This window comes from Liolophura sinensis, chromosome 13 (genome assembly GCF_032854445.1).
Source record: "Liolophura sinensis isolate JHLJ2023 chromosome 13, CUHK_Ljap_v2, whole genome shotgun sequence".
NCBI classification, from domain to species: Eukaryota; Metazoa; Mollusca; class Polyplacophora; order Chitonida; family Chitonidae; genus Liolophura; species Liolophura sinensis.
Genome location: NC_088307.1, coordinates 5,445,163 through 5,472,799, shown reverse-complemented (window position 1 = coordinate 5,472,799; position 27,637 = coordinate 5,445,163). Strand labels below are relative to the sequence as shown.

Here is a 27,637-nt window from a genome sequence, read left to right as displayed (position 1 = left end):
CTCAGCCCTGTCCCCACCCACCATAACGCTGGCGGCCGCCATATAAGTAAAATATTCTTGAGAACAGTGTAAGAAACCAAATAAATAAATAAATAAAATCATTTGATGTTTAATTCCTGTTATTATGATGTATTATAACTATGTGAAGATATTCTGCTTTCTGCAGCCATTCCTACCTGTCTATACCACAAGCATTAACAGGCTTTAGCTCCTGTATTAAATTGTCAGGTAATGTTGCTATACAACTTTTCCTTCATTTCACAGCCACAGAAATCCTACCTGTATACACCTGGGATTTAGCGTGTTTCAGGGGAGTGTCCTTTGATGTGATAATTAAGTCAGGGTAATATATACATGTACAAAGGTGAACTGCAAGGGTTTTTGATCTGAAACTGAAATATTTCAGAGTAAATACATGATGTTCATTGTGTTACATTTTATGCTTACAAGCTTCTGTTTGGCCAGAAAGAAACCTCACAAATCTGGACAGTGAATAATATTGGCTCAAAACGCAATTGCTTGTTCCCCTTGAATTTTGGAACGCTGTGAGGTCACTCATTTGACTGTTCATTTTGACAGAAATTATCACAAAAGAATGTGACACTATCATAAAAGAATGAAAAATGATAATTAACAAAATCTAGTTAAAAATTGCATAAATTGCACTGAAAGTTGCTCTTTCATAAGTGAAAAAGCTGAGGAATTAGGCTGCTTGTGGTATCTGTTGTAGAACATAGATGAATACTGGAGGATTGTTTTTGGTCCTGACTGTGTGAACTACATAGAAATCAATGTGATCGGCCACACAGGATGTCACAGGCAATTACAGGTGGAATGGTTATTAAATTAGTGTCTGTAATGGTTATTACTTCCGGAAGTGCAAAAGTTATCTGAGTTTGACGAAGCTGTAGAAACAACAGAATTGCCAACACAAGGTTTGCTTATTGAATTTGTTTTGTTAAGGCCTGAAGCTGGTTCTGACCTCATCCTTTGTTATGAGAATGTCAAGGTCAGCTTGTCTTGCGTGTGATGTTCAAAGCTGATACTGCTGGTCTGTAGATGTCGCGGGTGATTATCAGATGATTTGTATTACCTAAAAATATTTTATTTCTATGACCCCAGTCCCAGATGAACCAGCAGAAAACAGACATAGCCGATGTCTTTTCAAATTGGAACTTTCAGTAAAATGTCATTAATTTCAATATTGGTATGACAGTAAAATTGGTTAAAGAAGATAAGTCACATTTGGTGAATTTGTATTTGAATAATTGTCCATCAGGAATTTGTACTTAGGTGGCTGCTCAAAGTCTGTGGATTTCCTGTGCACATGTTCTTCTGGTAATGACTTGTGCATAAAAGCTGCAGTGAATACAACTGTGTAGTTAGTTGATTTCACTGTCGATAATTATGAGAAAGTGGACTTTGGTTTATAACAGTTTTTGCTAGTTCAGCCTGAAATTTCCGTTATAATTACAGAGGCAATGTGAACAGTGCTTTGGTTGTCTTGTTCATAACCCTGTCTGTTACGCAATAACCAAAAGGCCGAGACCGTGTTCAGTTTCAAGTGACATTTTAGAGGGCAATTTAAAGCTGCAATAGACATGTTACACAGAAATTCAATTTATCGTATCTGACGCTTAAATATTCCGCCCATTGATTTTCTGTTAGACCAGGTCGGAGTGCTCTGTGGTGAAATTGTAATACCAGTGGCTTTATTGCACAAGGCCTTTGCCAGAATCAATCTTTTAAGGGGATCGGAGTATTTAAGAGTGTTTACCCATCACAAGTTGCCTGAAAACTGATCTGTATTCAGTCTTGTTTTTTTCTACATGAACAAAAAGGTGTCCCATGGTGTTACATAGTCAAGACTGGGGAAGTTGGATTCTTTTTATCCTGTTCTTTCATGTAAATCGAGAGATATTTGCATGGATCTGTCTGTCTGCCTGCCTGTCTGTCATGAGTGTGTCTGTAATGTTTTGGTTTCCATGTAATTTCTGCTCCAAGAAATGCCAGATTTTTATAGAACTTTTGTGTGAAGGTTCTATATTTTGTAAATATATTCTCAGGTCCATTTCAACAACCAGATTGACCCATGGATATAGAGCTTCACAAATTTAGTGTGGAATACAAATTCTGTGAATTCGCTTGTTTGCAATCAAGGTGTGTTTTTCACACCTGTGTGTCACAGAGTGTTGTGTGGATATGTCACACTTCATACAGCGCTCATCACCTGACTGACGTCATCATATTCATCACATACTAGATGTGCTCGCTGTTACCACCAAGTTTGACCTTGTTGGAATCTCTGACCTTGGGTGTAATTCCTTTTATCTACTGGTCAGGTCATGGCAGATGTGGGATGCCCATAGCATTTGGTTTTATTTGTCATCGAAGGCCAATATGACAGTTGAATGTGGGACCTGCATGGTGAAGGGTCAAGCTTTAATAAGGCTGACTCACAGAACATGGCAAATCCTCATGGATGTTTGGGATGATTGATGTCTTTTTATTGCATATAAACTATTGTGAAGTGTTTTTAAAGGATTACTTTAAAATGTAACTGTTACATGTACATGTATGCGTGTTAAAAAGAAACCTGATAGAGCTAGCCAATGTTGAAGGTACATCCTCGTGGTAAAAAAAAAACCTGATAAAGGCAGCCGATGTTGGAGGTACATTCACATGGGTGTTAAAAAGAAACCTGATAGAGGCAGTCGATGTTGGAGGTACATCCAGATGTGTGTTGAAAAGAAACCTGATAAAGGCAGCCGATGTTGGAGGTACATCCACATGGGTGTCAAAAAGAAACCTGATAGAGGCAGCCGATGTTGGAGGTACATCCACATGCATGGTAAAAAGAAACCTGATAAAGGCAGCCGATATTGGAGGTACATCCACATGTGTGTTAAAAAGAAAACTGATAGAGGCAGCCGATGTTGGAGGTACATGCACATGCGTGTTAATAAGAAACCTGATAGAGGCAGCCGATGTCAGAGATACATCCACATGCGTGTTAATAAGAAACCTGATAGAGGCAGCCGATGTCAGAGATACATCCACATGCGTGTTCAAGTGAAACCTGATAGAGGCAGCCGATGTCGGAGATACATCCACATACACACATAAATGCTGTCACCATGAAGAAATGTTTCCACACTATTTATGGAAATGAATTAATAGGTTTTCACCTACGTGTAGTTGTAGCGGACCTTTTGACGTTGAAGGTTTAGTTTTACCCGAGATCTTCACTATCAACTTACACCATCATGCATTTAGAATTTTACCACAGTTTCTATCTTTGGCTGTTGCCATAGTGACTCGGCGCCTTAAGTTTTTATTTTTCCCGGTGTTCTCAGCCAATTTTGTGAAAGAATTGACTGGTGATCAATCACAAAGGGGCTAGACTGACTGTTTTATTTCCGGCACTTACCCACATATATTGTTCGCGGGACGTTAAGGATAGTTCCATTTCCTGTTGTTTTTAGGAGATAACATGACCATTGTTTAATGGTCTCTTTCAAGAATCACACATTCTTCTTGCAGTTTTGTGTCTCCAGGGTGATTTGAACAGCGAATTCATGGTTGAAGCAGGAGACATTTCACTCTTTTTGAGTGTCTGGGAATTCCTTTTGTTACTTTACGTGCTTGCCAATTGCCTACGGTTTCTTTAGGGGCTTCAGCCATAAATTTACCTGGTATGAGTTGAATTGTTTTGAGTGCAGCAGTGAACTCCAATCAAAGAAATGATAATACAACAGTCGTTAAGCCTTTTTCCATCTGCATGCAGTAGTGTGGGTCAACACTCTTTTGTCAAGAATTAAGCCAAAGCATTCATTTTATTGTCATCCCTAATTCCAATATCAGACATTTCGGCTCCATTAAAGAAAGGAATAAAGTCTAATTTAAAATCCTATAAACTTTTAGTCAAGGCCAGCTTTGTTAAACTAGACGGTGACCTTTTGGCATAGTTTAATATCCTCTATTGGCCAGGTATAATTAATATGTCATGTACCAGAACACTATTAATCTGCTTGTAGGGTTGTATGTGGACACAAGGTTGGCCTGGCCCTGACCTGACCAAGCCAAAAAAAAAAACATTTTGAAACATTATTGGCATAGATCCATAAACACAATAGCATAAGTTTTTACCAGTTATATGGCCTATTTACTGCTTGTTTTTTATATTTGGGAGGGGAATATCTTTTCTAAAGATGCCTCATGATAGATTATAGTTTTACACACATATCCATGTACCTCTACCAAATTACCAAATATTCACACGTATCTCCCTCTCCTGTCGAACATAGGAAGGTCGAACAGCGACCTGTGGATGGTCTTGTGTTTCCTCCAGGTTCTTCTTGGTCCTTCTACCCCCCCACCCACCCCCCCAACCCTTCCACACACACACTCTCTCATTCCACTTCTTGTCCCCAGTAGGTCATTCAAATTTTGTTCAAGGAGAAAATCTTTTTTCTACATGTAAATGTGTTAATAATGTAAATGTGTCTGTTCAGTATTAGGCTATTTATTCATTTAGCATTTGTTGGTGTCATGGCTGAAAATGCCTTGGACTTTTTTTTTTAAAGTATAAATTTTTTATCAAGGTCCTGTACACTTCTATGGACAGGTTTGTATTCACATGTTCATGAGAGTTCATTACATTGGGGTCAAGTGTAGACAAGCATGTAGGAAGTCTTTGTACATTTGCATTTTGACTATGTTCCAAAATGCTGGGCGTACTGTAAAATGGCTGATCTGACCATGCATGGCATGAATACAAAAATAGATCAGTTTTCTCTGCGGTGAACTAGCTAGTTGATGCATTCTGTGAACAAGGATATGGTGAAAAGCATGACTAAATATAGACCAATCAATACTGTCCTAATTCAGCCATACCTTAATCCACCTGCTGAGTAATTGTCCACCTGGTAACATCTGATATTTATCTTTGCTCTGAGTTCAAGTCCAGCTCATGCTGTCTTCCTCTCTGGCCACACGTGATAAGTTCTGCAGCAACCTGTGTATGGTCTTGGGTTTGCCATGGGGAAAGCCCGTTTTCCTCCCACCACAATGCTGGCCAACGCCGTATAAGTGAAGTATTCTTGACTACGTGAAACACCAATCAGATAAATAAATAAATACCTTTAGCTTGATATTTTAATTCTTTTGTTTTAATAGTCTTTCAAATTAAGTTGTGATATACATGCGTGTAACTGCTACAATTTCTGTTCAGTTCTCAAGAATTATTAAGAGAATTCGAAGTTAAAGTTCAAATTGGATATTTGGCATTTGTATTGAGAGTGAGACATGTGTATTACCCATTTTCATTAATCCAGGACTTGAAACCCTACAGGATGGAGCAGCCATTGCAAATTTGTGTCTGTTGTCTGTTAACATGACAACCTTTGAAACATGTGAAAATAATTATTAAAACTACTCTGCAGTGAAATAAATAAAGATATACATAAGATATTTTTATTGCAATGAGTCAGGGGTACTCCATTAACGCAGCTTATGAAGCTGTACACAATCCAAGAGCTCATATCCAGTCTTCATATCAGATAGCTTATGTGTCTGCCAAATTGCCTCCAACTCTCAGTTTTGACATATTTATTGATGATGCCCTGGTGATTTTACCCGGAAAATTACTGTGAAGAAATAGACAGGCTTTTCTCCAGGCAATCGACAACAGTGTAAGTCTGTTTTTTAATGTTTCCGTGGGAGAGTGGAATGATGGCTTTGATCATCAGATGAACTATTGATGCTGAGGTCATCAAACACAGAACATTTTGTTATCTTCTCACTGAGCAAACTGCTCTGTCTTAATCAGATGGAATGAAAAAGATCAAACTGCCTCCGTACTTCTAAGTCAATCGAGGGTGGGTAAATCTACATGCACAGCTGGCTTGAAAGTTATTAATGTCTGCAAGCCAGTCGGTTTTAGGTGAACTACATGGCTGAAAAGATTTCATATCAGTTGTGATGTTTGAATTAATGAGTGTGTACTGTTTGAAACAGTGAGGCTGTAATGTTTGAAAAATAAAGAGGTTGTAATGTTTGAAATAATGAGATTGTAATGTTTGAAATAATGAGGTTGTACTGTTTGAAATAATGAGGTTGCAATGTTTGAAATAATGGCAACACTTGAATTAATGACGTAATATTTGAATTAATGACCTGAAGTCTAAACCCTTGGCTTGTGTTCCCACTGGTCCTCTGAAAGGTTAATAATGAGTTTTATTTAAACATTGAAAAACAATTTATTTTCTGAAAGTCTTTGAGAGGACTTTGTTATAATACTTGTGTTTAATTTCATGTAGCATTATGCTCAAAATGTCCTGATACATCAGCTACCAAAATAATGTTCACTAATCTCCACCTGAAGGTTTGTAGTGGAAAACTGAATTGTTCTTGAAAGTCCAGGAAAACATTGGTTATTAAGTCCTTAAAACTGCTGGAAAACATGGGTTATTAAGTCCTTAAAACTGCTGGAAAACATGGGTTATTAGGACTTTATAAGTGCAGGAAAACATGGGTTATTAGGTCCTTAAAACTGCTGGAAAACATGGGTTATTATGTCCTTAAAACTGCTGGAAAACATGGGTTATTAGGTCCTTGAAACTGCTGGATAACATGGGTTATTAGGTCCTTAAAACTGCTGGAAAACATGGGTTATTATGACTTTATAAGTGCAGGAAAACATGGGTTATTAGGTCCTTAAAACTGCTGGAAAACATGGGTTATTAAGTCCTTAAAACTGCTGGAAAACATGGGTTATTAAGTTCTTAAACTGCTGGAAAACAGGTTATTAGGACTTTATAAGTGCAGGAAACCATGGGTTATTAGGCCCTTAAAACTGCTGGAAAACATGGGTTATTAGGTCCTTAAAACTGCTGGAAAACATGGGTTATTATGTCCTTAAAACTGCTGGAAAACATGAGTTATTAGGTCCTTGAAACTGCTGGATAACATGGGTTATTAGGTCCTTAAAAGTGCTGTAAAACATAGGTTATTAGGACTTTATAAGTGCAGGAAAACATGGGTTATTAAGTCCTTAAAACTGCTGGAAAACATGGGTTATTAGGTCATTAAAACTGCTGGAAAACATGGGTTATTAGGTCCTTAAAACTGCTGGAAAACATGGGTTATTAAGTCCTTAAAACTGCTGGAAAACAGGTTATTTGGACTTTATAAGTGCAGGAAACCATGGGTTATTAGGCCCTTAAAACTGCTGGAAAACATGGGTTATCAGGTCCTTGAAACTCCTGGAAAACATGGGTTATTAGGTCCTTAAAACTGCTGGAAAACATAGGTTATTAGGACTTTATAAGTGCAGGAAAACATGGGTTATTAAGTCCTCAAAACTGCGGGAAAACATAGGTTATTAGGTCGTTAAAACTGCTGGGAAACATGGGTTATTAAGTCCTTAAAACTCCTGGAAAACATGGGTTATTAAGTCCTTAAACTGATGGAAAACAGGTTATTAGGACTTTCTAAGTGTAGGAAAACATAGGTTATTTGGTCCTTGCCAAATGATTTTAAATAAGTTAATAGGTGTTTTAAGAACATTTGCGTTAAATCGTATCCTCATCATTCTCAGAAGAGAATTAACCCACATTGTGTTGAATGCTTATATCCAAACTTTTTCATGAAGTAATAACAACTCTAGGAAAATAATGAATAGAGAAAGAGGAATTTCCATGATCTAGTAGTGTAAGGTGTCAGCTATGTATCCTGAATGATCAAACCAGGTGCAAAGATAAGAAACAAAGTAGATAAATCTTACAGTGACTTGATTGATTATTTATGAATTCTGTTCAGCGGCTAACAAGTTTAAGGTGTAAGGAGGAGGGTAGCATTTTTGCTCCTGAATCTTCACTACATGGAAAGTTTGATTAAATGCCGATTGGGATGTATTAAACACTGTATATTGATTAATATTCAACTTATACAACACCGTGAGGTTTTCAGGTGAACTAATTCTTTACCCCTCTCACCACTATGAAATTCAAGCATTTTACTGCATTTGATTGCGTGAAAAAACTTATGAATAACTAAGTAACTAAGGGTAATATTGAATGTAGTTTTCAGTGGTTTCCATGCTGATATGCTCATCATTCTGTGATTCTGATGGTAAGGAATGATACTACTTCAGTGGCCTAAGGCTTAGAGCGTCCGGAGGTCTGGGATCAAACCCTGGTCGGGTCATACATGTATCAAAGACTTGAAAAATGGCGCCTGTGGCTTCCCCAAAGACATACAAGTAACGAATTATAACAGTTATAACAGTTACATCAGTTATAACAGTAACAGATGTGCACAAATCTAGTGCAAAATTAGGTGATCAATCAGCTTATACATGTAGTTAGGCCATGAGAACTGCTTTTAATAGAATAAGGCTGTGATCCCAGTACCAGTAGCTATACATGAAGGGATAAGTTGTCCCAGAAATGTGTACAATATTGATTGAGTGGCGGTTTATAGGTTAAGCTGGTTTGCTTGTAACTTAATCACCTTTATGTGTAGAGTGCACCCTGGTGTGTTGAAATGCGGCCAGATTTTATCATGATTAAGGTCCCATGTCTAAATCTATACACAATGCGCCCTTCTGCATTCAGACTATTATTAAAAATATTCAGTGGTAAAAATCGTACATACCGTTGTTGTAGAACAGCAAAGTCTCTTGTTATTTATGCGTAATTTTAAAATTGCATGTGCATAGTTTTTGTTGTCAGAGCAGGTGGAATTTAAATATTTTAAACCATAAGGAAATCTGTTTTTCTCTGACATTAGAATTAGCAAGTTGCAAGTGAGAAAAAATGTCTTTTAACGCGTCATTTGATGACGATGTCTTTGTGTCATTAAAAAAAATTCACTGAACAAAGAATGAAGAGTATGTTTGAATGTGGTTTTCAACAACAGCAGGAAGTAAATGTTTTTGGTGATTAGTAGCTTTCTTTTGGCAGAGAGAGAGAGTGATAGAGAGACTGGCAGATATTTACAGGAGTGTGTGTGTTAGAGTGATAAACTAGTGAAGAGGGGCGTTACGTAATCTTCAGTGAGTACTTTGATAGGAGGAGTGCTTGTTCCATGATTGAGGCCCTATGATTAACTAGTGAAGAGGGGCATTAGATAATCCTCAGTGAGTACTTTGATAGGAGGAGTGCTTGTTCCATGATTGAGGCCCTGTGATTAACTAGTGAAGAGGGGCATTACATAATCCTCATTGAGTACTTTGATAGGAGGAGTGCTTGTTCCATGATTGAGGCCCTGTGATTAACTAGTGAAGAGGGGCATTACATAATCCTCAGTGAGTACTTTGATAGGAGGAGTGCTTGTTCCATGATTGAGGCCCTGTGATTAACTAGTGAAGAGGGGCATTACATAATCCTCAGTGAGTACTTTGATAGGAGGAGTGCTTGTTCCATGATTGAGGCCCTGTGATTAACTAGTGAAGAGGGGCATTAGATAATCCTCAGTGAGTACTTTGATAGGAGGAGTGCTTGTTCCATGATTGAGGCCCCGTGATTAACTAGTGAAGAGGGGTGTCACGTAATCCTCAGTGAGTACTTTGATAGGAGGAGTGCTTGTTGCATGAATGAGGCCCCGTGATTAACTAGTGAAGAGGGGCATTAGATAATCCTCAGTGAGTACTTTGATAGGAGGAGTGCTTGTTCCATGATTGAGGCCCTATGATTAACTAGTGAAGAGGGGCATTACATAATCCTCAGTGAGTACTTTGATAGTAGGAGTGCTTGTTCCATGATTGAGGCCCTGTGATTAACTAGTGAAGAGGGGCATTACATAATCCTCAGTGAGTACTTTGATAGGAGGAGTGCTTGTTCCATGATTGAGGCCCTGTGATTAACTAGTGAAGAGGGGCGTCACGTAATCCTCAGTGAGTACTTTGATAGGAGGAGTGCATGTTGCATGATTGAGGCCCCATGATTAACTAGTGAAGAGGGGCATTACATAATCCTCATTGAGTACTTTGATAGGAAGAGTATTTGATCCATGATTGAGGCCCTATGATTAACTAGTGAAGGGGGGCATTACATAATCCTCAGTGAGTACTTTGATAGGAAGAGTATTTGTTCCATGATTGAGGCCCTATGATTAACTAGTGAAGAGGGGCATTACATAATCCTCAGTGAGTACTTTGATAGTAGGAGTGCTTGTTCCATGATTGAGGCCCTATGATTAACTAGTGAAGAGGGGCATTACATAATCCTCATTGAGTACTTTAATAGTAGGAGTGCTTGTTCCATGATTGAGGCCCTGTGATTAACTAGTGAAGAGGGGCATTACATAATCCTCAGTGAGTACTTTGATAGGAGGAGTGCTTGTTCCATGATTGAGGCCCTGTGATTAACTAGTGAAGAGGGGCATTACATAATTCTCAGTGAGTACTTTAATAGTAGGAGTGCTTGTTCCATGATTGAGGCCCTGTGATTAAAGGATACTTGAAAAATGGCTTCAAAGTACAGTTTTCTTAATTTCTGGAAGAGAAATTAATTAATGAATTAATGAAGAGGGGCATTACATAATTTTGAGTGAGTGCTTTGTTACATCCTGAGTCAGTGCTTTGTTACATCCTGAGTCAGTGCTTTGTTACATCCTGAGTCAGTGCTTTGTTACATCCTGAGTCAGTGCTTTGTTACAAGGAGTGCTTTGTCCCATAATTGACGCCCTGTGATTGATCTGTTTGCAACACGGTACTGAGCTTTCATTAAAGTCCCTGTTGCAAGGTGTTTACTCAGGTATATTCTGAAGGCATTATTCTGTATTGATTGATTATATGATAATTTTTATCCAGCCCTGAAACTGGACTATCCAACCAATGTAGTTCTGTCTCCGACAAAACTTGTGGCTAATAGGTGGAGGAATTAGGGTACATGCATGACGTTCTTGGTGTAACAACAGAGTGATGTCCCTTGGTTTTGTCACCATTTTAAGGCAGGATATAATGGTAGTTCTTTGCCGCTTCTTTCTGTGGTGATGAGTTCAGCAAAAATGTGTTGAGAATTTATATACCTCCTGCACTTTAAAACGTTAGGGTTTGTTGAAGATTGCTGATCCGACCCTTTTCTGTACACTCAGTATAATTTAGTTATGACCTAGCTGTCAGTTTACTGTTTGGTCGTGTAGGAAAAATGGTAATTTTGCTTTCATGGATAAGAACTGCCGATTTATTTGTAGTAACTTTTCTGTTCCAATCCTAATGTCGTTGCCAGACAAAACATGAAGGGGTGTACATACATGATTGTGGTGTACATACATGATTGTTGTGTACATACATGATTGTGGTGTACATACATGATTGTGTGTACATTCATGATTGTTGTGTACATACATGATTGTGGTGTACATACATGATTGTGGTGTACACACATGATTGTGGTGTACATACATGATTGTAGGATCACATGATTCATTGACAACTGTTTACTGATAAAAGATTGAAATGATTATCTTATGCAAAATTCAAGCAGCAAATTTTTTCATTGTATTCTGCCTAATAAATAGGGAAATTATGTTTTTTTAAAACAAATTACGGTGTTTATAAAATTCAGTCTAAATCAACTTTGGAGTGGAGTTTTGTTTTGTAGGGTGAGTCAGCTTTTCACACATATCGGGCATATTTTTTGATGAAGGTCTGAGTAAATATTACCTGAATACGAAGCTGAAATGTAGGTTACGTTTCTTATTGTCTTTACTTTCACTTTCAGTTTGTGCTGCTGTTGGAGCTGTCTATACCCTTGGTTCTGTTCATCATACTTCTACTGATCAGGAAAAAACAACCAATCTATTACTTTGGCATCAGTAAGTATATGTGACATTTGGGTTTAATAGTTTCATATGCAGGTAATTGTTTCATAGGTTTGATGACCACTATCTTGACTATATGAAAAAGTTATTCCCAGTCAGAGAGGAACCCATCATGAACTAAGATCATGCACAAGCAATCAAGTAAAAATTCCTTTTCCCCACACAGAACAACTTAAGGAAAGCTTGCCATACTCTGGGGCTGTTCAGTGGAACAGTCTGCCTGCCTCCGTGCAATCTGCCTCCTCAGTGTTTAAAAATTTACACTAAAAGTGGCAGAAAGTGCCAAACACATAGCAAAGCCTTGTATCTCTATGTATATATATATATGTATATATGTGTGTGTGTGTGTGTGTGTGTGTTTAACTTTGAACTGATTAATGCTTCATGTAATTTAAAAAAATTTTTTTTAATAACCTGTGTGACTGCCGAGTGGTTGTGTGAGTGAATGGAGGGCCTCAGGGAAGATCAATACTGTCATATTGACTGAGTTTGTCACCCTCTGAATATAAAGATATTATACTACAAATGTTTGTGTTAGAAAATATTGTCAGACTGGGTCGTGGCCAAGTTGTTTAAGGTACTTGCCCTTTGCTCACTAACATGTGGGGTTGAGGGTTCAACTGCCAGCTTTGGGGGCAGGGAATTTGTAAGTTCCCTGACTCTTAGTGTTTGTTTGGTCACGGGGCACTCTGGTTTCCTCCACCCATGATACTTACCGCCTGATGGTATTAGTGACGAATTCTCACTGGAGTTTTCTGTTAACAACAGTGAAATATTTAGAAATAAATTGATTTTATGTGATTTTGCTTGTCTTGAGTGTGGTCCATTTCCCTTGGTCATACAGTAGCCCTTGAGTTGTTGACCACTGAGGTCATAAGTTCAATTCCAGCTCTTACTCATTAGTTGTAGTTGAGCTGCTACCAAGTCTGGAGATTTGTCATGTACCTTGTTAGGGGATAGTGGTTTAGTTCGGGTGCTCCAGTTTTCTCCACCTATACGTAAGAGTACATCCATATACCTCACTGCCATCATGTAGGTGAAAAGTTTGATGATTTTGTGTGTTGTTTTAGGTGAGTTTGAGAGTTTCCCGCTGCCGTCAGCAGGAGTCTTACCTGTCCTTCAGTTGTTCTGCAGTAAAAATGCTAACTACTGGCAAGATGGACAGGGTTTTAGACATTACAGAAATTCACAGTAAGTTGTGGCGTGCCTTGTTTGTTGATAGGAAATCTTACCTGTATTCTTTTATAAACATTACTGCAAATCTTCAACCTTTTCAACCACTTTGTTTTGGTGGAATTTAAGCGTAAAATTATTATGAAAATCATGCCAAAAATGATTTGTTTGTGTCACTAAAGAGGTAGACCTCATGGAACTGTACAAATTATTTCTCTACACCCCATACATGTAGCTCTCTCCGAATGTTTCAAAATATTGGTTGCAGAGGCCATTGAAAAGGGTGAAGCATTAGGTTATTAGGAACATCAAAAGTCTATGCAGAAAAGTAGAAACAATACACAGAATGAAAGGCTGAAGATTAAAATTGAATTTGTTAAGGAACTAATTTATTCAACAAGTAGATGGAGACCCCATTTCTATTCCATTAATATAATTATTATGCCTTAAAAACCAAACACAATTTGGAATTATTCCCCTTGGACACAATTTAGAGAATTACACCTATTCAAACACAGTTCAGAATTTGCCTTCTCTGACACTATTTAAAATTCTGCCTTTTTGGAAACAATTTAGAATTACACCTTCCTGGAACCCGGTTAAAATTACACCTTTGATGTAATTTTAAATTAGACCTTCCTTTTCACAATTTAGAATTTCACCTTCTCGCAAACAATTTACAATTGCACCTTCTCACAAACAATTGAGAATAACACCTTCTCACAGACAATTGAGAATTACACCTTCTCACAAACAATTTACAATTACACTTTCACACACAGTTTAGAATTACACCTCCTCATAAACAATTCCTGGGGAAGAAATCGTCAGAAATCTTTTTCTGACAACACACACCATTGGATTTTTCAGGACAACTCGGTTCTTGGAACAGCTGCAGTCGATCGCAGAAAACAACAACTTCTTTGCTCCAGAGTTTACTCCCAAGCAGATGGATGACATTCCGAGGATCTACAAGAGCATCATTGATGACCCAGCCAACCTGAGGGACCAGTTCGAGAGTGTTAAACGTGAGTTCTGGACACCTCTACCAACCCCAATCAAATCCACATTTCTAGAGCATAAATGTGCCTGAGTTCACCGTTTGCCTGTCTGCAGATTTTAGTGGCTTCGAATCTGGGTGTGGAAGCTGACCTATATTTCCTGTCAGCATTGACTTCAGCAGAAGCTGACCTATATTTCCTGTCAGCATTGACTTCAGCAGAAGCTGACCTATATTTCCTGTCAGCATTGACTTCAGCAGAAGCTGACCTATATTTCCTGTCCGCATTGACTTCAACAGAAGCTGACCTATATTTCCTGTCAGCATTGACTTCAGCAGAAGCTGACCTATATTTCCTGTCAGCATTGACGTCAACATTTTCCGTTTTTCAATTTCAGAGTTGAATTTTTCTTCAGTGCTCCAAAATCCTGACCAACTGAGGCAGTACCTGGTTCAGAACCTGAGTCTGCCAGCCGTTGACGCTAACGCAATGATACACTCCACAGTGGATATGAATGAGGTAACGATAGGTGTGGATGAACAGGGTTTATCCACCACTGTTGCAATGTTGACAATGCTACATAATTTGAAATTTTAAACGATTATAGTGCTGTATTTATTTTTAAGTTCTCTGTAATTAGTGCACCATATATTTTAATATTAGACTGACTAGATTTTTTAGAAGATCAGTTTGTGATGACAAATATGCCTTTACATGTATGTGAATATATTCTGGATGTTTAACCATAACCATGAAACAAAATTACACATAATACACATATAAGATACAATATTTGTATCAAAGGTTTACTCCTGTAATTATCACAAGCTATGTAATGTCAAACATGTGATATAGCTGATGAACCATGGAAACAGGTTGAAAGTCTTCCATATTATGGAAGAGATTGGTGTATTAATTTTTGACATAGAGTAGACAGCCAGTGTGTAGACATTGCATGTTTTTTCAACTTGAAGGAAAGCTTACATTAGTTAACAATGTCTGTTAGGGTTCATATTGGTCCTTGAATCTTGAAAACCACTTGAATGTTGTTGGAAGAGTTTTCAAGGCATTAAAGGTCCTTGACAAAGAGTATGTTTTGGAGATATACTGTGGAAAGTATTTGGCCTTTGTGATGTTAAGCATTATATTTAGGCCTATCAAAATAGTATCCCAGCATGACAGTTTGTACTTAAGAGAATACCCAGGAAGTTATTGCATCTTTTAACATAGTTGATAAACATATTATTTTCATCTGTGGGAACCCTGAATTATACATGAGCATATATACATTGTTGTCATCATAAACTTTGATGTTACAACTCTGTTAATCTCTATCTCCAGGTATACAGGCTGTTGTTTGGGACAGATCTTAAAACCACCCCTAGGCACATGCTGGTCCGTGTGCAGAGAAGTCTCCCGGACTTTAATTCTCTGAAGTTAGACAAAGAAAACTCTGTGCAGCAGCTAAAGGCCGTGATGAACACTGTGGTGGATCACATCCCCAGTGTAAAGGAAGGACTACTTTACAAGATGGTGAAAAGTGGAGAGATACAAAGAGAGGAGGAAGTGATGCGGCTTATTCCGTCTCTGCTGGGACTGTTAGATTCTGATGATAAAGTGGATCCCCAAAGCATGGCAGAACTTCTTAAGGTGATTTTATTATTGTCAGTTTATCAGCCGTCAACCATCAAGAGACCTCAGATGCTACCCTGTGATTATTTTTGTGATATTAATCTGAGATTATTTAAACCTGCTTAAGGGACTGTTCTCAGGTAATTACTTTACAATAGATTCCCTCTATTGTTTATTATCTCACGCTGTCCCGCAAAGCAAGAAAGATCAATTTCGAGAGATAAAATTTTGTGCACAATTCATTTATGTGGAAACTGTAATGGAGTTTGGAAACCAGCTGGTAGAAATATAAAACTTTGTTATTCTCATTGGTTGTTTGTTTTCATGTATTCGTTTTGGGTAACCTCAGATCAAGTTTGAAAGCTGACTTGATCCTTGATAAGTTTACCTTGTTTCTGTAATACCAGTAATGAAGTTTTTAACTTGATTTTGTGTTGTAAGTTTCATCTGAGAAGAGAACAGAGTATTTGTTTGTATATTAACATGAATCTTGTCAATTTGTCCTCAGATCTTGTTGATTTCACCGATGACCTTGAAACGAGTGTCATGCGAGAAGGGAGAGTTGTCACGCGTTCTCCATCCCTACCATCCATATAACACCTCCTCTCTGGTAAGTGTAACCTCCCCTCTAGTAAGTGTAACCTCCTCTCTGGTAAGTGTGACCTTCTCTCTGGTAAATGTAACCTCCTCTCTGGTAAGTGTAGCGGCCTCTCTAGTAAGTGTAACCTCCTCTCTGGTAAGTGTAACCTCCTCTCTGGTAAGTGTAGCAGCCTCTCTAGTAAGTGTAACCTCCTCTGGTAAGTGTAACCTCCTCTCTGGTAAGTGTAACTGCCTCTCTGGTAAGTGTAACCTCCTCTCCAAACAGAGAGGTGTAACCGCCTCTGTGGTAAGTGTAGCCGCCTCTCTAGTAAGTGTAACCCCCTGTAAAGTTTTGTATATGCCCCTCGTTTTCTGCCACTCCATCAACTTTCGGAGTTATAGCACCCTATCTACAGAACTGCCTTGCTTTTCCACACTTAAGGTACCGGCCCCAATAGCACAATTGGTAGAGCGTCTGCTTCGGGAGCGGTAGATCCAGGGTCAATCCTGGATCGAGTCACACCTAAGATCTTAAAAGAGGAAGTTTTCCTCGCTTGGCATTCAGCATGAAGGGGATAGTGCAACGACTGGTTGACCCGTATCAGTATAATGGGGCGGGGTTTTACTTGCCTTCAGTAAGGCATCTCATTGAAGCAGCACTAGATAAAAGAGCGGTGGAAATCCATCCTGCAACAATGAGGGAACTCTAAGGATTCCTTCGTCGTCATATGACTGAAAAATTGTTAAGTACGACATTAAACCCCAAGCACTCACTCACTCACTCACTTACACTTAAGGTGCTTTTGTACCAATATTTGACTCAGAAGCCTATATTAAAAATTTATCCCAAATATGGCAAATTTTAAGGATTCAAATTTACAAGGATTTACTTGTAGCCAAGACCAGTTATGTCTGTTTTGTGTTAGATTGAAGTTATTTCCCCTTGTTTGCATGTATAAGGCAGGATTTATCTCCCTTCACTTGCGTGTTACAGGATGATGCCCAGATCCACCTGTGTAACTTGACAAGTGATCAGGTGGAGCAGCTGTCTGAAGAGCTCAAGTCAGAAATCAACGACTCCACAATAATAAGTGTGGTGAGTGCACCTTTGTGTTGTTTTTTTGTTAAGGTTTGAACAAGATTTGATCAATATTCCTAAGTTATTGACAAACTGGTAAGGTGGTAATCATTTTATTACATGTAAAATCACCCAGTCATATAATGTGCAGAGAGAACTGTATTTCCCCCAAAGATTAGCATTTTTGTTGACACATTGAGGGACACATTTTGCTTGATTCTGATTGATTGTTTATCCACCTTATGGTGCAACCATTGACAAGTTTTTTGTGAAGCCTGATTAATAATTTCATGCCAGAAAAACTTAAGCATTGGCATTGAAAGTATCATGTTAAGGCCCTTACATGCTTTTGGAAGCTCATTTTACATACCAGACTTCAGGTGAAATACAACAGAGAAACACCAGATTCAGGTGAAATACAATAGGGAAACACCAGATTCAGGTGAAATACAATAGAGAAACACCAGACTTCAGGTGGAATGCAATAGAGAAACACCAGACTTCAGGTGAAATACAATAGAGAAACACCAGATTCAGGTGAAATACAATAGGGAAACACCAGACTTAGGTGGAATGCAATAGAGAAACACCAGATTCAGGTGGAATGCAATAGGGAAACACCAGACTTCAGGTGAAATTCAATAGGGAAACAACAGACTTCAGGTAAAATACAAAATAAAGCATCATGTTTCCCATTATCATATTGATTAATAATTGCACATGACAGGTGGTTTATAGGTATTGGTATCTTGATGACAATAACTGATTGTTTTGTTATCTTTGGTTGTAGCTTCACCTGGACAAAGCAAACTTCACAGAGGCTGAGCGAAGGATTCGTCAGTTCCTATCTGATGTATGTCTGGTTTATTACTCTGTCGCTTGTGAATGTCTTATGGAAATTACAATAGGGACTTCCATGGTGTTGTGGTTTGCACGCTAGTGCCGTATAATGACCAAACAGGCTCCAATATAGTTGCTGTGAGTTCAAGCCCAGCTCTTTTGTTTGTGGGAAGGCCTGCCAGGGATATGCGGATGGTCGTGAGTTTCCCCGGCTCTACCCCGTTTCCTCCCACCACGTTGCTGGCCATCATTGTTCTTATTTTCTTAAAATAAAAAAGTAAATTACAGTAAAAAGATGAAACTTTTGGTGTTTCTCATGAAACTGTTGTAATTATGTGTATACATAGGCTGATCCCTGACAGTAATGTTTTTTGTTTCTTTTCTCTTCAGTTGGAAGAGTTCTACATGTTCCAGCGTAACCTTGAAGAACTGACCTACCTGTCAAGGTCGCTCCCACAAGACGCTTGCCCACCCACACCCGTGCCCAACATCACCATGGCAACCACGCACAACGAGACTGATGAAGAATCAGGACAGTCATTTGATGAGGAAGGAGTAGAAAATGTAAGATTTGTCTCCCTTTTGTTTTTAAATTGCAGTCATCATCCGGGAATGTATCAAGTACGTGTAGACGTAAGTTTTTGCACTGATAAATTCAGACCAGCCAGGCCATATTTTTACGGGTCTTGATTTATCTGTGTCATGATTTGTTTTAGAGTATTCAGAAGTTTTGAACCTCGTCCTGAATGGTATGGGTGATGGTTCAGGAACCTTGAAACAAAGGAAAAAAATTTTGTGCTTGCCTAAGATATGTTGAAGTGCATGTATTTCCAGTATTCATCTTGCTGTTTAATCTTGTAAACAGTTGTGCAGAAAAACAAAATGCAATATATTCATTGATTAAGTACTCACTCCCCAAAATAGACTACAGTGTATATAATTTTTAATTTATTTGTGCAATAATTGATCTTTTATGCATGTATGCAGAATGGTTGGGCCAGACCCATAAGGCTTCAAGCTAAATTATGTGGGCATCATTAAAGAAACAACTTTTGTTTAATAATGGTTACAATGGTCTGACGGCAACCTGTGGATGGTCATGGGTTTTCCCCGAACTCTGCCTGGTTTCCTCCACCCATAATGCTGGCTGCTGTCGTATAAGTGAAATTTTCTCGAGTACGGCGTAAAACACCAATCAAATAAATAAATAAATTACTTAATAATATGAGTACATTATTATTATTATTATTATTATTATGTATCTTGTTTTTGTTCTCAAGAATAAGCCTCACAAACCTCAAAACAAGTTTGCTGGTTTGTTGAAAATCTGGTTTGCCATGCAGAAGATATTTTGTGGAGAAGATCATGAAATTCCTAAAAAGAAACTGAAGCATTTCAAAGATGTGAAGGGTTTGGATGGGATCAGCCAGCAGGACCTGAGTGAGTTACTCGGAGACTGAGGAAAAATGTCTACTAAGTAAAAAGCTAAAGCATAGCCAGGAATTCTCATTAGAAACATAATCTCATTGGCAATACAAGGTTTACATTCCCAGTTAATAAGGTTCTGCAATTTAATTTTTGTTTCACAGACAGAAGGAGGGTATAAAACTGCAAAATCATGTCATTTATGGGAGATTTGGAGCAGCAGTTCCTGTTATTTTTATGGCTCAGCAATTCCTAAGCCATATTTATGTGACCAGAGAACATTGAAAAACAGAAACATTAGAATCAGGCATAATTAAAATATAGATTTTCATTTTTGTTTTTATTCCATTTCTTGGTGTCAGCAGGCCCGTAAAGCACAAAATAAAATTAGTGTGGCCTAATTTAAAGAAACAGATTTTGTAGACAAATAATCATCCAGGTAAATTACCCATGAATCTGATGAGTCAGATTGCTTTTGTGTATTTATGGACAATGTATGATTCAAATATCATATATCACAATGTTTGTAATTAAAATTGTTATACAATATCTGTTGTTAACTTTAATGTCATGTACAATTGCCAAAATTAAAAAGAAGTTCAAATTTTTGTACTGAATTTTGCATACATTTTTCAGATAACCTTTTCATGACTGTTAAGAGTTCATGATGCTATTTCTGATAAATTTTTCATGAATTTTACAGTAACATGCTAAGATATTAAGTTTTATGACAATGTTACGGCGACTGTTTCAGGTAAGTTTTACACGGATTTTCGAACTGTTACTTTTGCAGATGAATTAGGCTTCACGGCCACACAACAACAAAACCTGGGTATATTGTTACACCTGCTGTACAGCAACCCTAAAGTGCTGTATTCTCCAAACAACACAGCTACTGATGAGATCATCAAAGACGTAAGTGCGTGGTCCTTGGAAAGTCAATTACACTAAATGACCTAAAATTTCACCTACAAAAGCACATTTTTTAGAGTAATGGCATTTTTTAGACAAGTAAATGTCATAAAATATTATTTTTTGGTGCTGAAACTCACAATTTCCAGTAGAATATCTTCCCATGTCACAAGCAAACTTCAAAACACCTTTGTAAACTCAATAGAACTCTCAGAATCTAGAAAAATGGACAAGTTGGTCGTGGAGCAAATTTATGGTCATTTAGAGTATGTTAATGTAAACAGTACCAACAATGTTGTTGAGGAGCAGGCCTTTGTCTAGCGGTTAAACATGCACAAGATAGCACAAAATTTCAGTAGAGAGAATACATGAGGTGCGAGTTCAAACCCGACCTTGGGCAGGGAATTTGTAGATTGATTCTCCCGTTCTTACAGCTCGCTTGGCCTTAAGGGCCATAAGTGTAGAACGGCACCTACATGTATGTAGCTGTTTGTGTAGTTGAATGTTTGATATTCTCCATAATCAAGAGTATTTCACTTGTGTGATGTGTGCGGGCATTAAGATGGCAGGAAAACAGACAGAAACCATGGAAACCCACGACAATCTGCAAGTTGCTGGAAGACCTTTCCATGCACGACCAAAGAGGAAGCCAGGATGAGCTGGATTAGCATGTTGACCACTGCGCCAGAGAGGCCCCTTTAATGAGGCCCCTACTCGTATCAGTTCATCACTAATAACTGCTAAAAGTGTACATGTACCCATTAGAAAGAAAAAATATCACTTGTGGTAAATGATGTGATGGCCTTTCTGACCACACAGTGTGGACCTCACCTCAGCCCAGATTGCTATGCCTTAATCAGGTCTATGTTCACATCCAGTTCTTGGACACAATATGACTAATAATGTAGAAGTGGCATTAAACCATGATCATTAATTGGTTCAGACTGGCTTTAATTGACACGAGGAGATTTGTCAGGCTTCCTCTACCTATCAACTTTATACTTCATACAGATGAATAATTCTAAAAAAAAGTGCAAAAAACATAATATATACAGAAATAAATAAATGAATTGTAACTAATGTTTTTTTATTTGTTGCCAGGCCAATTCATCGTTTGTGATGATAGACAGAGCTAACGAATACGCCAATAAGTGGCTGAACATATCCACAAACCTGAGGGATTACCTGGTGCTGAACAAGACAGCACAAAACTTGATGTTCATACAACGTGTAAGTACATAGTACTGCGGACATACCGTCTGAAATATTCTTCGTTAGGGTGGTAATGTGGAACAGAGGTACATATAACACATGCAATGGACTTAAAAATTCAACTACAACAAAGTATTTTTGGAGGTCGATAAATGTCATGAGATATTACTTCTGGTGCCAAAATTTACGTTTTCCCAGCAGGACATCGTCCTACCTTCTGAACACCTCACAAACCACCTCGCTAAAATCAGTGAAACTCTCATAATCTGGAAAAATGATCAACTTGGTCATGGATGAAATTTTAGGTAATTTACGGTACTTATGCAACGAGTGCATGGTGTTATGTCCATGTTAACAGAAAAAGATAGCAATGTAAAAGATAGCAAAGAGAGTAAAACCAGAGCAGTCTTGACAGTGTGATAGTTGGCAAATGGTCACATGTAACCAGTGAAGTACATACGTCTCTGTGATAAGTGTGCTTGACAGGTTTGAAAAACTAACCTTTGTTCTGAAGTTCAAGACACTGTACTTTGTCTTGAAGTGAATAAGTGGTATGTGAATGATTGGAAACTTTTATGGAATCGGTTTGACGATGATAGGGTGGATTTTTAGCTTCAATTTTGAGGTTGTTGGAAATTACTGGATATGAGAAAAGATGAGTTATTTATTTATTTATTTATTTGATTGGTGTTTTACGCCGTACTCAAGAATATTTCACTTATACGACGGCGGCCAGCATTATGGTGGATGGAATCCGGGCACAGCCCGGGGGAAACCTACAACCATTCGCAGGTTGCTGACAGACCTTCCCACTTACGGCCGGAGAGGAAGCCAGCATGAGCTGGACTTGAACTCACAGTGACCGCATTAGTGAGAGGCTCCTGGGTCATTACGCTGCGCTAGCGTGCTAACTGACTGAGCCACGAAGGCCCCCGAGAAAAGATGAGAGTACTGATAGTGATGAATACTGAATGTGGTATGAAACTCTTATCAATCAATCAATCAATCAGTTACTCTGAGTGCTATAAACATCCAAAAGACCAATAGAAACCATTTTGCACATGACAACTTTTATTCACAAGCTTTGTGAAGAGACTTCTTCCATCGTTTGGTGTAGTGACAAATGCCGATGTGGAAAATTGTACCTTGGCAATTGGCCATTGCACCCAGTCATATAGGACTGTATAAGTCATCTTGTAGAAATGGCATTTTGTTTCGTTGTTTATAACTGGCATTAAAACTAGATGCTAAATCTTTATGTTATGTACATGGACTTTGATTTGTGTTCTGTACAGGAAGTTGTTTTTGTTCTTTTTTTTCGCAGATACAAGAAGATCTACGTAATCACTCATCCCTGTTGTCTCACGTTAAAAAATATCCCAAATTACGCGAGTTTCTGAAAATTCCTGTTCCGAACCAGACAAAAATGCTCGACGACGTTGACACAATTGACAACGCGGCATGTAGCTGGAACAATCTGATGAGTGGCATAAACCTGAACATATATCAGGGTTTCGAGTCCGAGCCCCGGCTGGTGGATTATGTCCTGAATCATGCTTACGCCGATAACGTCAGTGTCTTTGCCAGTGAGTCCACAAAGTCCTTTCTCTAGAATCACGAAGCCTTCTTAGACTGATAGGTCGTACTTTAATCTTAACTGCTTAAAAATTTTGACATAAAAATCTAATGAACTTAAAGTACTAAAATAAGAATTGTTATTAACGTGAGTAACAGTTTTAGGGCAGTAAACTGTTTTTGAAATTAAGTCTGACTTAAGTCTAAGACAGCTTCGTGATCCTAAGCATGTTTTTTTTTCATTGATTGATAACCCATCAATCAATATTATTTGATTGATTCCTCATTAATCAGGTATTAAAGCTGTGATGAAAAATCTATTATGGCTAATTTTGAAACTTCTTTGAGTGGTTTGCTCATTTGATGATAAATTTTGGCATCACTTTTAAAGTCAAGATAGAGACGAGTTGTGCTCAGTTCTGAGATCAAAGTGTCGGGAGGGGGGGGGGGGAATTTGATTAGAACCTGATAGGGGAGTTTTATAACTTCATTAGCTATTCCAAGAATACGAATCCACATTTGTAACAAGCATAAAACTTTCCGTTGCTATAAAAACTCTTAGACATTGTTTATTTGCTTGAGATGCAGCAAAGTGCTGTCAATAAAAAGTACTAATTGTGGTAAAAATACACTTTACAGGTGTTCCTATTGGTCAATCAGTCCTTGACCTTTTTTTAGTCCTAATTCACATATAAAAATTAACGTCAAACTGGTTGAAATATTGGCAACGTGGTGGTGAATGCATTATACATCTTTTGATTGATTCATTCAAAATTTGCATATTACAGGTGTGGTGTTTGAAAATATGGCCGACGGGAAACTGCCAGCTCACGTGAAGTACAAGATCCGTCAAAATGCATCTTTCACGGAGACAACTAAACATGTGCGCCCGGGAAATTGGTACCCAGGTCCTGGGAAACACACCTACCCTTACTACCACTTTGGCTTTGTCTGGATACAGGTATGTATGACAATACTGTGGTTCCACATTAACTTCTGGAAGTACATGTACCTCAGTGAACAGAGGTGAAACTGAAGCACAATGACAGTTGGCAATCCGGTGAAACGTGACCTGTCAATGTACCTCAGTTAGGGGTTTATTCAAACTGTTCATGTAAATGTTTAAATAGTAGGAAATCACACAACCCCAAGCACCTTGGCTTAGTACAGCAAAATTAGGTAAGAAATATGCAGTGATATAAATTGTTATATATTGGAAGTCTAGTATTACATAAAATCGTGTGTTGCCATCACAAACCATCGCATGTCATCACAAACAATCACATGTCATCATCACAAACAATCGCATGTCATCACAAACAATCATATATCATCCACATGTCATCACAATCGCATGTCATCACAATCACGTCACCACAAACGATCACATGTCATCACATGTCATCACAAACCATCGCATGTCATCACAAACAATCACGTCATCACAAACAATCGCATGTCATCACATGTCATCACAAACAATCACATGTCATCACATACCCTCACATGTCATCACAAACAATAGCATGTCATTACAAACCATTACATGTCATCACAAACCATCACATGTCATCACAAACAATCGTATGTCATCACATACCCTCACATGTCTTCACAAACCATCGCATGTCATCACAAACAATTGCATGTCATCACATACCATCACATCACAAACCATTGCATGTCATCACATACCCTCACATGTCATCACAAACAATTGCATGTCATCACATACTTTCACATGTCATCACATACCATCGCATGCCATCACCAACCATCGCATGTCATTGCATGTCATCACATACCATAACATGAAAACACAGCAAAGAGAAGAATGGTGTGTTCAGGCCATTTAACAGTCGGTCATGCATGACATTCATTGCAAGTCACTTTATTCCTTTCGGTATGACCATCATACTGAGCCAGTTCTCAGGGTGACAGTCTGAGGGAAACTTTGTCAGCTATGTGTATATTTTTCAAAGGCTGGTGATTCACTTCCACCAAGCCGTACTTATTTTCGTTTTTGTTTACCAGAATATTCCCAAGGATTGATTTTACAGGAATCTGCCAGATCTAGTGGCACAAATCAGTTTTACATAAAAAAGTAAACAGTTTTGGGGGACTGTGTAGTCATGTGAAGCAGTGAATATTCTGTTGTAAAGACAAAAATACACATATCAAAAATGACCACTGTCAGATCAGTTAAATAGTCTTCAGTGTTGTCCTAAAACCCAGTCAAATAAATAAACAGATTTTAGTTGAAATCCATAAATCTTAAGAAGTGTACGTATTTGGAATGTGAAATGTGCATGTAGTGTGGTAATATTTTTATGTGAAAGCTTAATTTTACCTTTGACCTACAGGACATCATAGAGCGTGCCATCATCAACGTGCAGGTGGGCAAACCCGTTGTAGAACCGGGAACATTCCTACACCAGTTCCCCTACCCCTGTTTCAGAGCCGATATGTAAGTATATCATTAGCATCCTCACATTTGCAAAAAGCTGGGGCTATCTTCCCAAAGCATCATTTATCACGGAAGGTCACAAATTTATCTCTTAATTTTTTTCATGACTTCTGTTGTTTGGGTTAAAGTGTCATAAGACAACATGATGTAATAAAAATGCTTTATACAATGTTTCCCAACCTGCTGATGGTCGTGGGTTTTCCCTGAGCTCTATGTGGTATCCTCCCACTGTAATGCTGGCTGCCATCGCATAAGTAAAATATTCTTGAGTATGCCGTAAAACACCAATCAAATAAATGAATAAACAATGTTTCCCTTTACATTGTTGCAATTTAAACGCAAATCTCTGTCTCCATCACTTTCTGGTTTCTAGTTTCCTGTTCATGAGTCTCCACTACTTTCTCTGTTTTCAGTTTCCTGTTTATGTTTCTCCATCTTTTTTCTGTGTCTCCAGTTTCCTGTCCAATTATTGACTTTCCATCTCCCCAGTTTCCTGTCCATGTTTCTCCACTGCTTTCTATGTTTCCAGTTTCTCCACAACTTTTTATGTTTCCAGTTTTCCTGTCTATGTTTCTCCATCACTTTCTTGGTTTTCAGTTTCGTGTTCATGTTTCTACACGACTTTCTATGTTTCCAGTTTTCTGTCTATGTTTCTCCATCACTTTCCATGTTTTCAGTTTTGTGTTCATGTTTGTACACCACTTTCTATGTTTCCAGTTTCCTGTCTATGTTTCTCCAACACTTTCTATGTTTCCAGTTTTCTCTCCCTGTTTCTACACCACTTTCTATGTTTTCAGTTTCCTGTCCATGTTTCTCCACCACTTTCTATGTTTTCAGTTTCGTTTTCATGTTTCTACACTACATTCTATGTTTCCAGTTTCCTCTTCATGATAGAGCATGTGGTGCCACTGCTGATGACCATCTCGTGGGTGTATTCTGTGGCAATGCTGGTCCAGAGCATTGTCTATGAGAAGGAACAGAGACTCAAGGAGGTACAGCAATCAAACTTTAGAGTTAAACGTTTCATAAAATGTAACTGTTAAATGGTGATGGTAAAAAGGCAGTGTTTAGGCTTATAATGGATTTTTGAAAACTGACATCAGTGGCAAATTGGGGTCATTATAGCAACAAGCCTGGTGTAGATCCATACTCTACTGTTCTTGCCCTAATGCCTGTATTGGCCATGTTTTTACTGGTTCGGTTCAACTCATTAAGCGTCTGGCAAATTCACGAGACCCAAGTACGTGTTACCTTTAAAGCCAAATTTTCCTCTGATATGAATATTGAAAATCTTACTTGTACATGGCGGAACATGTCACGGGGTGAAACAAATTTGTTTGATGAATCCTTTAAGTATGGATAAAAACTGGCTCAATCCAAACAAACATAACCATTGCGTACATATTGATTTTCTGATTATTTGGGCCCTAAATTTCTAACTGTGTTTAAACTTTAGTCATGAACAACACAAGGGTTATGGGTTTTTATTTGGTTTATTTTATTTTCTCCATTTCCTAGGTGATGAAGATGATGGGACTGAACAATGCTGTCCATTGGTGTGCTTGGTTTATCACCAGCTTCCTGCAGATGAGTATCACCATGGCAACCCTGACTCTCATGTTACACTTTGGAAACATCATCCAGTACAGCAACCCAGCCATCATTTTCTTGACGCTAGAAGTCTTTGCACTCGCTACCATCTGGTTTTCGTAAGTGATTGAATGCGTGTTAGCATATTTTAGTTCAAATTACAATTTCATTCACAATTGTCACAATCTGCTTCTTGAGTGAAAATAATTTTCTTGTCCTAACTTTTATTCTATAATTGTATCAGTTCAGTTCATTTTAAAATGTTCAAAGAGAATATGTCCAGCTTGTTAAAGAAATTTTTGAAAATATTTGCAGTTAAAAATG

The 27,637-nt window shown here is 38.1% G+C and overlaps 1 protein-coding gene across 1 annotated transcript in view; it reads left to right on the top strand.

Moving 5' to 3' along the window:
* Window positions 1–12,905: 12,905 nt before the first annotated feature.
* LOC135480465 (ATP-binding cassette sub-family A member 2-like) overlaps window positions 12,906–27,637 on the top strand; it is a 39,341-nt gene continuing 24,609 nt past the window's right edge. The window contains exons 1-16 of the mRNA XM_064760303.1: window positions 12,906–13,020; window positions 13,873–14,030; window positions 14,401–14,522; window positions 15,345–15,653; window positions 16,144–16,245; window positions 17,209–17,310; window positions 18,083–18,145; window positions 18,523–18,696; window positions 19,413–19,572; window positions 20,351–20,472; window positions 21,571–21,699; window positions 23,006–23,267; window positions 24,045–24,217; window positions 25,620–25,723; window positions 26,601–26,715; window positions 27,242–27,432. Coding sequence (XP_064616373.1) covers window positions 13,952–14,030; window positions 14,401–14,522; window positions 15,345–15,653; window positions 16,144–16,245; window positions 17,209–17,310; window positions 18,083–18,145; window positions 18,523–18,696; window positions 19,413–19,572; window positions 20,351–20,472; window positions 21,571–21,699; window positions 23,006–23,267; window positions 24,045–24,217; window positions 25,620–25,723; window positions 26,601–26,715; window positions 27,242–27,432 — 2,207 coding nt within the window. The 5' untranslated portion in view covers window positions 12,906–13,020; window positions 13,873–13,951. The remainder of the gene's footprint in view (window positions 13,021–13,872; window positions 14,031–14,400; window positions 14,523–15,344; window positions 15,654–16,143; window positions 16,246–17,208; window positions 17,311–18,082; window positions 18,146–18,522; window positions 18,697–19,412; window positions 19,573–20,350; window positions 20,473–21,570; window positions 21,700–23,005; window positions 23,268–24,044; window positions 24,218–25,619; window positions 25,724–26,600; window positions 26,716–27,241; window positions 27,433–27,637) is intronic.